This window comes from Procambarus clarkii, chromosome 5 (assembly GCF_040958095.1).
Source record: "Procambarus clarkii isolate CNS0578487 chromosome 5, FALCON_Pclarkii_2.0, whole genome shotgun sequence".
In the NCBI taxonomy this organism is placed as follows: domain Eukaryota; kingdom Metazoa; phylum Arthropoda; class Malacostraca; order Decapoda; family Cambaridae; genus Procambarus; species Procambarus clarkii.
Genome location: NC_091154.1, coordinates 23,752,069 through 23,767,878, shown reverse-complemented (window position 1 = coordinate 23,767,878; position 15,810 = coordinate 23,752,069). Strand labels below are relative to the sequence as shown.

Sequence of the window (15,810 nt, the reverse complement as noted above, 5' to 3'; positions counted from 1 at the left end):
TTAACAATATGCCTTCAGCCGAACAAGTCTATGTGGGTGGGGACGAGGACAGGTTGACGAGTTTAGCAGTTACCAGGGAGGATGTAATTAAACAAATAGTTAAACTCAAACCAAACAAATCCCCAGGGCCGGATGAAGTGTTTGCCAGGGTGCTTAAAGAATGCAAAGAGGAGCTTTGTGACCCACTGTCAACCATATTGAATAAATCAATAGAGTTAGGCAGAGTGCCAGAGTTATGGAAAGTTGCTAATGTGATGCCAATTTTTAAGAAAGGAGATAGATCACTTGCGTCAAACTATCGACCAATTAGCCTAACGTCTATTGTGGGAAAGTTACTTGAATCTATAATAGCAAATAAAATTCGTCTTCATCTTGAAAAACACAAATTAATAAATGGGTCTCAACATGGTTTTACAAATGGCCGTTCATGTTTAACAAATTTGCTATCTTTTTATTCCAGCATAGTTGAGGCAGTTGATAGTGGTAAGGATTGTGATGTTGTGTACCTTGACTTTAGCAAAGCTTTTGATACAGTGCCACATGAAAGACTGATTAAAAAAATAGAGGCTCATAGTATTGGGGGTGCTATATTAAGCTGGATTAGGGCATGGCTATTCCAAAAGAAACAGAGAGTTAGTATAAATGGAATCAAGTCAGAGTGGGAAAATGTTGTAAGTGGAGTGCCTCAAGGCTCTGTCCTGGGTCCTCTGTTGTTTATAATATATATCAATGATTTAGACTCAGGTTTGAGTAGCAACATTTGCAAATTTGCCGATGATACAAAAATCGGGAGAGAAATTAACACAGAAGAAGACTCACTATCACTTCAAGTTGATCTAGATAGGGTTTTGAAATGGTCAAAGGATTGGCAGATGCAGTTTAATGCTGATAAATGTAAAGTTTTGAGGCTAGGTAATGATGATAGAGTTACAAGATACGAGCTAGATGGTGTTGAGATTGCGAAGTCGGATTGCAAAAGGGATCTGGGAGTTATGATAAGTAAGAATTTAAAACAAAAAGATCAATGCATGAATGTTCGTAATAAGGCAAATCGGACACTTGGATTTATTAATCGAAGCGTTAGTAACAAGACACCTGGTGTGGTTCTTCAGCTATATCTTGCTCTGGTTAGGCCCCATTTAGATTATGCAGTTCAGTTTTGGTCGCCTTACAATAGAATGGATATAAATTCACTTGAACGTGTCCAACGTAGGATGACTAAGTTAATTCCCCAAATAAGAAACCTTTCATATGAAGAAAGATTAACAAAGCTTAAATTGCATTCACTGGAAAGGCGAAGAGTTAGGGGTGACATGATAGAGGTTTACAAGTGGATGAAGGGACATAACAAAGGAGATATTAATAGGGTATTAAAAGTATCAACACAAGATAGAACACGAAACAATGGGTATAAATTGGATAAGTTTAGACTTAGGAAAGACTTGGGTAAATACTGGTTCGGTAACAGCGTTGTTGATTTGTGGAACCAATTACCGCGTAACGTGGTGGAGGTGGGGTCCCTCGATTGTTTCAAGCGCGGGTTGGACAAGTATATGAGTGGGAATGGGTTGTTATAGATAGGAGCTGCCTCGTATGGGCCAATAGGCCTTCTGCAGTTACCTTTGTTCTTATGTTCTTAAATGGACGACGCCATCTGCTGGTGGCAGTATGATACCTGCAAGGGACGCAAGATTCCTGCCCTGGTCAGCTCGATGGGTTGCTGGTGCTGAACTCTGGTGAGGTGGCGCCAAGAAAATCAGCGCCATCTGTTGTGGGAGGAGTTGTATGAGTCCGTAAGTGGTATTTCCTAGTGTCCCAAGTACTGGCCAGCTTACTGATGACGTGTCTGTATCCACAGAAGCGACGTAGAGCTGCTGTGGTACGAAGACAGGCAGTCTACCCAGGGCAGCCTATTATCTCTCTACTCCATTCTGCTTTACATGACCAATGAGCTGCCGCCGAAGAGGAACTGTGTAGTGTCTGCTGTCTGCCTGTGAAGTGGCAGTGACAGAATTCGGTGTATTCCGGGACTGGCTAGAGGAAGACCGACCGACAGTGAGGTGCTACGGAGGAGTGTAAGTAGCTAGTTGCAAGAAGCTCCTGCCAGGAGGTTTGCTACCCATGTATTTATTCGTGTAGAGGCCCAGCAGCACGAGGCTGATGTTCTCACCAGGCTGGAGAGTGATTGTGGGCGTGCACAAGGATGAGCACCTAGTGAGACTGTAGTTAGGCTGGCCCATGGCTAGGGTAGACTCGTTGGTGTTTCCCACGGTACTGTGTGTTGAGGACGGTACTGTGTGTTGAGGACGGTACTGTGTGTTGAGGACGGTACTGTGTGTTGAGGACGGTACTGTGTGTTGAGGACGGTACTGTGTGTTGAGGACGGTACTGTGTGTTGAGGACGGTACTGTGTGTTGAGGACGGTACTGTGTGTTGAGGAAACACGGAAGTTGACAAGGCTGCATTGCATGAGCATCGAGGAGCGCTTAGTGTCCTATGAGAGCGACACATGTGTATATATCAGTGTAGTAATACTTCGTTTTTTATTCTATTTAAGGTGATGGGAAAGTGATAATATGTGAATATATTGATAAAGGATGAAGTGTCGTATTCCTTTCAACTCCCCCCCTCTTGTGTTTTACTTGCATTACCAAGCTCACTACTTGAAAGCCTAGCCTAGCCCGCCTTGAGGAGTGGCCAGCCAAGCTACAGCAGGGAGCCTGGTATGGTAAGAGTTACGGGTATGAATGTTAGCCGCCTGAGTAAATGTAGTGAGTACCTTGATTGATTGATAAAGATTAAGCCACCCAAGAGGTGGCACGGGCATGAATAGCCCGTAAGTGGTACAATTTTTTTTTCTCAGTATTCTGAGGTTGCATTTAACTATCAAGCTGTTATCGCGGGGGAGGATACTGCTTCACAGTCTTTATGAGGGTGTCCAGCTGCTGGACACCTTTGTTGACCAGGAGAGTGGCTGTGTTGATGGCTTCAGGGTGGCCACTGCATGATTCAGGAACTCTTAAAGCTCTTCTAAGGTCATTGGTTGCTTCCCATTCAAGAAGATAGTGAAGTAATGGCTTTTCTGTGACAGTTTGGCAGAAGATGCACTCTCTCTGTCGGGGTTCACCAATCTCCCAGTTGCATCTGTAACCTAGACGTAGTCTATATAACCTAACTGCTATTTCCCTGTGGATTCCTTTTGGGATATTTAACCTTTCTAATTTGGTTGCCTGAAGATACCATGTTGCAGATGGCGAACCTTCAGCTATTCTCTGGTGTAGGTCGGCTTAGTTGAGATGTGAGAGTTTTTTGGTGATGATGTTTTTTATGTTCTCTAGGCTGGGTTGAATTGTTTTATGTATCACTGGATGACGAGTTGCCAATTTAGCAATTTCATCAGCTTTTTCATTTAATGGGATTCCAATATGGGATGGGATCCAGTTTAATGTTATGTTGAGTCCTTTTCCTTTAGCGACTGCTCCAAGATACAAAATGGTGGTAATTATTTCCACATTATCTTTCCACTGTTTTTGTCCTAAGTGAGTACCTTGTGTGTTTTGGTGATTATTATCTCTAAGCCTGGATCCCCGAGAGTCAGGTGCTCCTCCAGCATTATCTCCAAGCACCTGTAGAGGTGAGGTGAACATAAGAACAAAGGCAACTGCAGAAGGCCTATTGGCCCATAACATAAGAACAAAGGCAACTGCAGAAGGCCTATTGGCCCATAACATAAGAACAAAGGTAACTGCAGAAGGCCTATTGGCCCATACGAGGCAGCTCCTATTTATAACAACCCAATCCCACTCATATACTTGTCCAACCCGCGCTTGAAACAATCGAGGGACCTCACCTCCACAATGTTACGCGGCAATTGGTTCCACAAATCAACAACCCTGTTACTGAACCAGTATTTACCCAAGTCTTTCCTAAATCTAAACTTATCCAATTTATACCCATTGTTTCGTGTTCTGTCTTGTGTTGATACTTTTAATACCCTATTAATATCCCCTTTGTTATGTCCATTCACCCACTTGTAAACCTCTATCATGTCACCCCTAACTCTTCGCCTTTCCAGTGAATGCAACTTAAGCTTTGTTAATCTTTCTTCATATGAAAGATTTCTAATTTGAGGAATTAACTTAGTCATCATACGCTGGACACGTTCAAGTGAATTTATATCCATTCTATAATATGGCGACCAAAACTGAACTGCATAATCTAAATGGGGCCTAACCAGAGCAAGATATAGCTTGAGAACCACACCAGGTGTCTTGTTACCAACGCTGCGATTAATAAATCCAAGTGTCCGATTTGCCTTATTACGAACATTCATGCATTGATCTTTTTGTTTTAAATTCTTACTAATCATAACTCCCAGATCCCTTTCGCAATCCGACTTCGCAATCTCAACACCATCTAGCTTGTATCTTGTAACTCTATCATCATTACCTAACCTCAGAACTTTACATTTATCAGCATTAAACTGCATCTGCCAATCCTTTGACCATTTCAAAACCCTATCTAGATCAACTTGAAGTGATAGTGAGTCCTCCTCCGAATTAATTTCCCTACCGATTTTCGTATCATCGGCAAATTTGCAAATGTTGCTACTCAAACCTGAATCTAAATCATTTATATATATTATAAACAACAGAGGTCCCAGGACAGAGCCTTGAGGCACTCCACTTACAACATTTTCCCACTCTGACTTGATTCCATTTATACTAACTCTCTGTTTCCTTTGGTATAGCCATGCCCTAATCCAGCTTAATATAGCACCCCCAATACCATGAGACTCTATCTTTTTAATCAGTCTTTCATGTGGCACTGTATCAAAAGCTTTGCTAAAGTCAAGGTACACAACAAGTGAAGTGCGGACACGTGAGATTTTCACCTTTATTAACGTTCTTGTCAGTCCAGAGGGATTTTGCCTGGTGTGGGCAGGCGTATATGTGTGTGTGAGAGAGTACACACGGGAAGAGTTTACATATATTAGCCAAGGATTGTGTAGGCTGTCCTAGTGTTTATATTCCACTCTGGTAGGACTTGTGGTAATTCATTCTAGGTGATTATCTTGTCCCATATGGTGAAATCTTTTGCAGGAGAGGGAGGCCAGCTTCCGGTCAGAGTGCACAGGTAAAGAGTGCCAGTGTGCAGCACCGGGGTTTCCTGGCACTTGATTATTGTGGAGTACTACCAGTGTGTGTTAATTTTAGTGTTGAGTTCCCAAGGCTGTGACAAGTGTGATATATATATATATGGTTATGTGGCAGACTTGTTAACGTAATTGTGGTAGATTTATGGTGAGTAACGAGGCTGTCCGGAGTGACAGCTGACGGCTCTGTCAAGTAACGAAATTCTCGGGAGTAATTAACGATCCGTGGGATCGCTAATCACTCACCCAAGTTGATCAGGAGTGTGTGATCTCCTTAGTGTTTCCCATTAACGTGTTGATGGCTACAGGTGTCACCAGGTATATAATTATATATATATATATATATATATATATATATATATATATATATATATATATATATATATATATATATATTCGTAGTGTCACAAAGCCTAGTGTGTTATTACTGTGGTTGCAGTAGGTGGTTATTGCATTCGTGTTGCAACGTGTGGGGCCCGTGTTCTAAGAGGTAATTAGAGCAACATAGGTTATTGCAACAGGACAGTAAAGTGTTGTGTCGTATTCTAATATATTGAAATTAGAGCACCGTTGTGTGTTATTGAAAGGGGTTGCACTATTGGGCCGTGATTGTTGCTAGTGTTGATCAATCACCGTGTGTGTAATTGCAGTCAGTAAATTGTATGGGCCGTGTTCTAGTGGATTAGAGCACTGAGTGTCATTTACTGGTGTTCAGCAGTAATTGTAATTTGCAACCGGATTGTGTTATAGTCAATCACTGTTGAGCTGTGATTTATTATTGTCGTGGGTGAAACTCGTCACTGAGTCGAGTACTTGTTGTTATGTTTCCTGTGTATCTGGCGGACATCGATGTCCAGTGTTCAGTCAGGTGTGAGTCAATTAATGTAACGTAACCAAGGGATCAACCATTGCTTATACAGAGATTGTTCTAAGACAATTTGAGTAACGTAAGATGTGTTTGGGTTAATTATTTTCCTCGGAACAGCTGTGTTAGTCTCTCAGGGAGCCGAACCAAAGCCAGACAACAATTGTAGAATTGCCTGCGAGGGCTGAATTTTGCTCTTAATATTATCTGTTGCAAATTATCGTTCAGTGGGACAGGTAATTAACGGGTTCCAGGAAGTTAAGGTAATTAACTTCAATCAGGGTTGATCAACTCACACGAAGGTTCCATTGTTTCATTAACGTAACGTCGTTTATTGATCTGTCAGTGGACAGGGAATTTGATTGACTCTTGGGAGAGTAACGTCATTGTAAAATAACGTAGACGTGGTGATTAGTTATCAGTTCGTGGGATCGAATGTTAGTCACATGAATTTGTCGAGGTATGGAAGGACCAGACGGAATTGTTACCATTAATGTAAATTGGTAAGCCAGTGTGAAAGTTAAGGTAATTGTATTAATAATTGATCTTCGGGATAGTAATTAATTGCTCGAGGGTAGTCAAGGGTGATTGCTGTTCTCTAAGCTCTTTGGACATTGTGATTGTAGTAAACAATCGAAGGGGCGATAATAACCGATAACGTAACTCGTACGGGGATTACTCACTGAATGCTCAACGGGTTGAGTGTTTGTGTAATAGCGAGTTACTAATGACAGTTGTACAGTTTGATTTGTTTGTGGGAGACAAGATTAAGTTAACGTAAATATTACTCTGATATTAACGTAATCAATTAGTTGTTGATCGCCCGAGGGACGGAGTGTTAACGTAAGAAATTCACTGAGGAGGGTTGCTGGCGTTGCCAGTAACGTCATTAGTTACTGTCATGTCATTTATAGGCTGCTAGTTTGATTGCTTGCAAACGCCATTGCAGGTGTGGACTGGAAGAAGCGTGAGGGATCTGATAGGAGGTTGTTGGAGGCGTGTCTCCTAACCTACCTTGCTGTTGTTGCATAGTGATTATAGATTAGTATGTCTTGCTTGCTTCATTCATTCCTCTGTGATCACTCAGTATGTTCAAGTTAGTTTATTATGCAGCACTCGGAGCTGGTGTCTAGCTGTTAGTCAAGGTGTCACAGGAAGGATTTCGAGTAACGTCATTGATGTTTCGGTATTGTAGTAGTTAGTACTTTGTTGAATAAACTGTGTTATGTTGAACACTGTCTTCTTGTTACACCCCACACATTTATTGATTTACATATGTTCTGCCACTCTACTGTTAAATTGAGACTGCCTCTGAGAATTAGATCGGAATTCATAGCACCACACAACATAAATTATTGTTGTGAGAGCCCGTGACCTACTCGTTAGGTTCACTCCGGCGAATGACGAAGGTCAACGGCCTAAGTGAAGGGGATTTCAAACTTTTGAGGTCACGGCGTTTGCTCGCGCCTAGTCAATTGTTCGTATATGGTCCCAGAGTGAGGCATGAGCTGCTTACTACACTGGTGTGTTGGCTAAGCCACTCCTTCCTCAGGCGACCCATCCAGACATTCAGTTAAAGTTGAAGGATGTAATATTAGAATATCACGACAGGAAAATGATAAGGAATTATTTTGACAAAATCCAAATAGATTCACTTTTCCAAAGTCCAAACTAAAAACTTTGACAGTGATCTTCCCTTGACAGGTGGGTGTAATCCCCTGGTGATCTTCCCTTGACAGGTGGGTGTAATCCCCTGGTGATCTTCCCTTGACAGGTGGGTGTGATCCCCTGGTGATCTTCCCTTGACAGGTGGGTGTGATCCCCTGGTGATCTTACCTTGACAGGTGGGTGTAATCACCTCGTTAACAAGGAAGGTCTCATGAACAATATATTATTTAGATTTTTAGAACCAAAGGCTATGGCAAGGTGCTCACGTAGTTGTACTCACCTAGTTGTGCTTGCGGGGGTTGAGCTCTGGCTCTTTGGTCCCGCCTCTCAACCGTCAATCAACTGGTGTAAAGATTCCTGAGCCTACTGGGCTCTATCATATCTACATTTGAAACTGTGTATGGAGTCAGCCTCCACCACATCACTGCCTAATGCATTCCACCTGTTAACTACTCTGACACTGAAAAAGTTTTCTCTAATGTCACCTGTGGCTCATGTGGGTACTCAGTCTCCACCTGTGTCCCCAGGTGAGACACAGACGGGAGACAGAAATATGATAAGGTCATGGTGAGACATAGACAGGTGACAGAAATACATAGAGGAATGAGGACTCTGCAGCAAGAAATACATAAAAAAGACAGGAACATGTGAATACAAAACCATATTACATTAAATATTACACGAAACTTGAAGAAAATGACCAACGCGAAGAATTAAATTGAACGAAGAACTTAGAGAAATATTAAATATTTCAGAAGATAAAAGTTATTTAAAAGATATTTAATTCACAAGTATCAATGATGGTGAAAGGCAACTGAGTAATGATTGATGAGCATTAAAACCACAACAGCCAGACGGATCCATAATTAAATGGTCAGGTAATGGGGCGGGAAAGGCTTCTCATCTGGTGAGTCTAGACACCAGAGTTCGATCCCACACCAGTCACTTAATATTTTATGATTGAGTGGATAGTTAGAGTGGACAGTTAGTGTGGACAGTTAGTGTGGACAGTTAGTGGACAGTTAGTGGACAGTTAGTGTGGACAGTTAGTGTGGACAGTTAGAGTGGACAGTTAGTGTGGACAGTTAGTGTGGACAGTTAGTGTGGACAGTTAGTGTGGACAGTTAGTGTGGACAGTTAGAGTGGACAGTTAGAGTGGACAGTTAGAGTGGACAGTTAGTGTGGACAGTTAGTGGAGAGAGTGGACAGTTAGTGGACAGTTAGAGTGGACAGTTAGTGTCGTGACGCTGAACCCTGGTTCATTCCGAACACAGCGATTACACAACACATAACACCTTGCCTCAGCAACCGTTACTACCACCGTGTACTCCTACACACACCAGACCCTTGAGGCGTACCACTAGGTTTGTACTGGAACACAATGAATGAACATATGGAAGGTATTTAAAGGCCGTCGGGTTTTGTCATTTAATTACAAAGAATAGACTCTGACAAATAATAACATATTAACATACTCTATTAGGTCAATACACTTTCAATACCCATAGACCACTTGACCTCCGCGATCACCACCCACACTCGTAACTTCCGCCTAAGTCACTAATACGGAATGATTACTACAACGCTCCACACCCGGTTAGTCTTTCATTCAATACTCACATACTGCAGACTTAACTTCGTCACTAAGATCACATCAGGTTCTCGCATAGCTGTCTGCAACACTTCGCTGCTGCCGCAAACGGGGATCCAGAGGACTTCTCAGTTCAATTCCCACAATCAGACTGACTCCAGCCAACCATGGCCTCAAACATTTCACCACGCCTCTCAAGGAAGGTATAATCCGATTAACCTTATCCCTAGAGCGGTAACCTTGATCCTAGAAGCCTGACGAAGAATAATTCCTCTTTCCAGGAATTATTAATTTGGCTAAACAGCTGCGGTCTTAATCCATTGACCTTTCTTAGATATGTGATCCATAGTCTGTCTACTTACATGTACTTCCAATCATCATTCGTTAAGTGTTGTAGTAATGATCCTCTAGCTAATAATTCCTACTAACTTGTGGATTGCAACAAGAGTGGACAGTTAGTGGACAGATTGGACAGTTAGTGGACAGTTAGTGGGCAGTTAGTGGACAGTTATTGGACAGTTAGTGGACAGTTAGAGTGGACAGTTAGTGTGGACAGTTAGAGTGGACAGTTAGAGTGGACAGTTAGTGGACAGTTAGAGTGGATAGTTAGTGGACAGTTAGAGTGGATAGATGGTGGATAGTTAGTGGACAGTTAGTGGACAGTTAGTGGACAGTTAGAGTGGACAGTTAGTGGACAGTTAGAGTGGACAGTTAGTGGACAGTTAGAGAGGACAGTTAGAGTAGACAGTTAGAGTGGACAGTTAGAGTGGACAGTTAGAGAGGACAGTTAGAGTGGACAGTTAGAGTGGACAGTTAGTGTGGACAATTAGTGGACAGTTAGTGTGGACAGTTAGTGGACAGTTAGTGGACAGTTAGAGAGGACAGTTAGAGTGGACAGTTAGTGTGGACAGTTAGTGGACAGTTAGAGAGGACAGTTAGAGTGGACAGTTAGTGTGGACAGTTAGTGGACAGTTAGAGTGGACAGTTAGAGTGGACAGTTAGTGGACAGTTAGAGTGGACAGTTAGAGAGGACAGTTAGAGTGGACAGTTAGAGAGGACAGTTAGAGTGGACAGTTAGAGTGTACAATTAGTGGACAGTTAGAGTGAACAGTTAGAGTGGACAGTTAGAGTGGACAGTTAGTGGACAGTTAGAGTGGACAGTTAGTGGACAGTTAGAATGGACAGGGTGACCGTCCTCTCAAACAGTACGTCGCATTTTGACGACCCGTACGACCCGTACGACCATAAACTAACGTTCTGACAGCCGGGTGGCAAAATTAACACGATGCTCCGTTTTCTATTGGTGGCTCCGGGGTTAGGTTAGGTTAGGGCAACTTGGTAAGTCATTTTAGTGAGGTGTTGAACGCTCAGGAGAACGGCTCTCAAAATCATTTCGTCCTCCTCTACTAATCCTGTACTGCTAATCCTGTACTGCTAATTCTGCACTGCTAATCTTGCACTGCTAATCTTGCACTGCTAATCTTGCACTGCTAATCCTGCACTACTAATCCTGCACTGCTAATCCTGCATTACTAATCCTGTACTACTAATCCTGTACTGCTAATCCTGTTCTGCTAATTCTACACTGCTAATCCTGTACTGCTAATCCTGTACTGCTAATCCTGTACTGCTTATCATGCACTGCTAATCTTGTACGTCTAATCCTATACGTCTAATCCAATACTGCTAATACATTACTGCTTATCCTGTACTGCTAATCCTGCACTACTAATCCTGCACTGCTAATCCTGTACTGCTAATCCTTCACTGCTAATCCTGCACTGTTAATCCTGCACTGTTAATCCTGCACTGCTAATTTTTCACTGCAATCCAGTAGAGCTAATCCTTTACTGCTAATCCCGTACTGCTAATCCTGTACTGTTAATCCTTTATTGCTAATCCTACACTGCTAATCCTGTACTGCTAATCCTGTACTGCTAATCTTGTACAGCTAATCCTGCACTGCTTATCCTATATTGCTAATTTCGTACAGCTTATCCTGTACTGTTAATCCTTTATTGCTAATCCTACACTGCTAATCCTGTACTGCTAATCCTGTACTGCTAATACTGGACTGCTAATCCTGTACTGTTAATCCTGGACTGCTTATCCCTTAGTGCTAATTCTGTACTGCTAATCCTGTACTGCTAATTCTGTTCAGCTAATCCTGCACTGCTAATCCTGTACTGCCAATCATGTTCAGCTAATCCTGCACTGCTAATCCTGCACTGCTAATCCTGCACTGCTAATCCTGTACTGCTAATCCTGCTTTGCTAATCCTACTCTGCTAATCCTCCACTGCTAATCCTGTTCAGCTAATCCTGCACTGCTAATCATACACTGCTAATCCTGCAATGCTAATCTTTTTCAGCTAATCCTGCACTGCTAATCCTGTTCAGCTAATCCTGCACTGCTAATCCTTTACTGCTAATCCTGCACTGCTAATCCTGCACTGCTAATCCTGCACTGCTAATCCTGTACTGCTAATCCTGTACTGCTAATCCTGTACTGCTAATCCTGCACTGCTAATCCTGCACTGCTAATCCTGTACTGCTAATCTTGTTCAGCTAATCCTGCTCTGCTAATCCTTTACTGCTAATCCTGTACTGTTAATCCTGTTCAGCTAATCCTGCACTGCTAATCCTGTACTGCTAATCTTGTTCAGCTAATCATGCACTGCTAATCCCTTACTGCTAATCCTGTACTGCTAATCCTGTTCAGCTAATCCTGCACTACTAATCCTACACTGCTAATCCTATCCGACATATTCGCTTGTGAATTTTCCGTGTTTCGTAAAACAATATTTCGGATTACAGAGGTCAAGTAATATGGATTTTGTTGAGAGATCAGATAACTGATATCGTTGTTGAGAGATCAGATAACTGATATCGTTGTTGAGAGATCGGATAACTGATATCGCTGTTCAGAGATCGGATAACTGATATCGCTGTTCGGGGTTCGGATAACTGATATCGTTGTTCGGAGATCGGATAACTGATATCGTTGTTCGGAGATCGGATAACTGATATCGTTGTTCGGAGATCGATAACTGATATCGTTGTTCGGAGATCGGATAACTGATATCGTTGTTCGGAGATCGGATAACTGATATCGTTGTTCGGAGATCAGATGACTGATATCGTTGTTCAGAGATCGGTAACCAATATCGTAACTCACAGATCGGATAACATAAATCTATTAAAAGTTAAACACCAACAGAGACAGGATAACACGGGCATAGATATCACAGAGAGACTGGATATCAAGGGAATGCTGCAACAGGGGGTAACAGATAACGGGGAGTTAAACAGAACACTCACCAATCTGTACCAAGATATCTTGTAGGTGGGAGGATTGGAATCCACATTACAGTTGAAGTACACGTCCTCACCCTCTTTTACCACAGAGGAGACGCCGCGGCCCAGCTCCATAGTGGCCACAGGTGGATCTGTCACGGGGATTAACGAGGATTAGCAGGGGGGATTAGTTCCAGGACTGATGATGATTGGTGTAAATACCTGCGGGGGATCTGTTATAGGGGGGAGGAATTAAATTACATTAATAAATTGGAAATAAAGGGATTTAGTGTGATTCGAGGAAGTAAATCCTTTTTGGATTAGTTAAAAGGAAATATTGACGGGGATTAGTTAATGAGATCAGAGATTAAATGGCAGTTGATGAATGACATTCCTAACTATAAGGAGATTTATAAGAACAATCAGAAGGGATTCAGAGATAAGTTAATAGGGTTAAAAATAACCCAGTCATGAATTTAATTTAATAATTTAATTGCTTTTTAATTAAATTTAATATTACAAATTTAAGAAAAAATTGAAAGAAAGTTTAGGTCCCCCATATACGTGAATATATTTATTGGAGATAAAATATTTCTTAGGTGATGAGTAAGTCATTGTAATGAGTCACAGTTGCCAGGGAAGGTGATGAGTAAGAAAGTATAATGAGTCACAGTTGGCAGGGGAAGGTGATGAGTAAGAGAGTATAATGAGTCACAGTTGCCAAGGGAATCTTATCTTACCTGATGAGTAAGAGAGTATAATGAGTCACAGTTGCCAAGGGAATCTTATCTTACCTGATGAGTAAGAGAGTATAATGAGTCACAGTTGTAAGGGAATGTGATGAGTAAGGCAGTACAATGAGTCTCAGTTACCAGGGGGGGGGGGAAGGTGATGAATAAGAGAGGCCATATAGTCTATATGATGAGAGAGACTGTGAGGGCATTGTCTATAATGAAATACGATGAAATAATGAAAAGACATTTAGATGCCCCGAAACCCGTACATCTTCCCTCGATAAAGGCAGCCTAGTTTACATTACTAAAACAGTTTACCAGCGTGTAAACTCCACAACCCAGGGTTATGATCTCTATACACAACCCGGAAGTGTTTCGGAGCTCACAACCTCTTCAATAAATGCATATATAGCAGCCAGGATCGAGAGAAGATGTAAAGGTTTCGTCCATCTTTGATGACTCCTGGCTGGAGTTTCTCTGAGGTAATCATCACTTCAAGTTCCCAGCCGAGGAAAAGTTAAAGAAAGTTTAATAATAAAGTTTTTTTTTAACTTTTTTTAAAGTTAAAAAAACTGAAGATCGGAGAGTGTCAGAATGGGCGAATTAGCTGACAGCAGAGCCAGAATCAGCTGTCAGCAGAGCCAAAATCAGTTGTCAGCAGTCACCTTATGTTAGGGTCTCAACCTCCGAGCTGGCTGACACAACCTGTTCTCGACTCAAGTCCATTCCATCCAGCGGTCGACCCCATAGACACATTTATCAATTTTAACATACTGTTCATTCAAGACGGGATTGTTCTCATATCTAAATTAATATTATGATGTATTAGCATATTGTGCATATATAGGCATTGCTTAGGTTAGGTGTTAAGGTTTTGTTGGCGATTATTTGTATTTGTAGTACGTGGGTGAAGCATTTACAGCGTTGTGATTCGAACAAAAGTCGTCAGCGAAGCACTTGTTCCGGAAGTGTTCGGACGTCATCAGTTGTGAGTCGTGTGTAAACCGTTTTTCATTCATAAACACCAGGGGGGTTGGCGGGTGGATGGAATCACTTTTGGGTATTGGTTTGGAGTACGGGATGGAGCTGACGAGGCCTGACAGGTCAGCTATCAGCAAGGTCAGACACCAGTGTCAGCGCTGATGGCGGGGGGAGGGGGGGACCCTTGCAGAGATGGATGGTAGTTAGTGGTGAGCGGCTGAGATTTGTGGGGATTGGACAGGAATTATTTGTCGAATTAAAGGGATTTGACTCAAATTGGTCCCTTATATGAGGATTGGAGAGGGATTAGGGAGTAATTGGATCAAGGTTAGAAGCGATTGGTAACATTTTGTGAGTACTTTATCGAGGTCTTGCAAATTAGGGTGACTTGAGCCATAACAGGAATTCCTTCTGATTTCTGCTAACTTATACCATAGTTAACGAGTTGCATGTTGGAATTGGGGAAAAATCTGGAACAACTGAGGTAAATGGGAGAAAATCAGTGGTAATTAGGAAGGGAAATGGGCCAACAATTACCCGTAGGTTCTGTAATGAATGCTAGTCCAGTTATACTATCCTGCTTACGATCCCTTCTCTCTCTCTCTCTCTCTCTCTGAACTTCAGTCTGCCCTGGCCCTCTGCAGCTCTACAGCAGCGGGCTCGGATGACATTCATTATGAGATGCTTCGCCATCTCCCTCCGTGCACGTCTCAGTATCGAGCCAGTCCCTGAGGACTGGCTCGATGCCGTTGTCCTCCCTGTTCGGAAACCCGGGTCTCTCGGGACATCCCCTAAGGACTTCCGCCCTATTGCCCTCACGAGTTGTGTCTGCAAACTCGTTGAGCGTATGGTCAGTGTGTGTCTGATGTGGTTCTTGGAACACTGTCACCACCTCTCCTCCTTCTCAATTTGGTTTTCGCAAATGCCGCAGCACATCAGGTGTCTCAGTCCTACCTTATTTAATATCTTAATAAACACGCTGTTAAACTCTGTACCGAGCAAACCCAACGTCCACATCATTTGCTATGCTGATGATATAATGATAAACACCACTGGGTATGCTGATGATATAATGATACACACCACTGGGTATGCTAACACGCAGAACACTCTTAACTCTGTATTAGACTCATGTCAGGACCTAGGTTTAATTATCTCAGAAGAGAAAACAAAGATACACAATCGGCGCCCACCCAGGCAAGGAGGAGCTGTTCGCAAGATGCAACTGTCTGATGGCTCCCAGCTTGACTATGTAAACAGATTCAAATACCTTGGCCTCGAGGTGCCACTGTATGGTCCTGTTGTATTCAGACTCTGTCGTCAGTTTAAAGAGAGGCTCCGAGCTCTCAAGGCTGTTGCAGGTTATCACTCAGGCTATCGTGCCAATGTCAGAATTGTCAAAATAATGTAGCTTGCATACATCAGATCTTTAGTGGATTATGCTGCACCTCTGCTTGCTTTGATGCCTGAAAGAAAGCTTGGTGGGCTGGAAAAATTGCAGAACGAAGCCTTGAGGATAA

At 42.4% G+C, this 15,810-nt stretch overlaps 1 protein-coding gene across 1 annotated transcript in view; it reads right to left on the bottom strand.

Annotated features, from left to right (window-relative positions):
- The window catches only part of LOC123747480 (nephrin), a gene marked incomplete in the record, with an annotated part of 541,340 nt that overhangs the window by 163,648 nt on the left and 361,882 nt on the right, over nucleotides 1–15,810 (bottom strand). Inside the window, 1 exon segment of the mRNA XM_069339956.1 lies at nucleotides 12,600–12,727. Within this exon segment, the coding sequence (XP_069196057.1) occupies nucleotides 12,600–12,727 (128 nt within the window).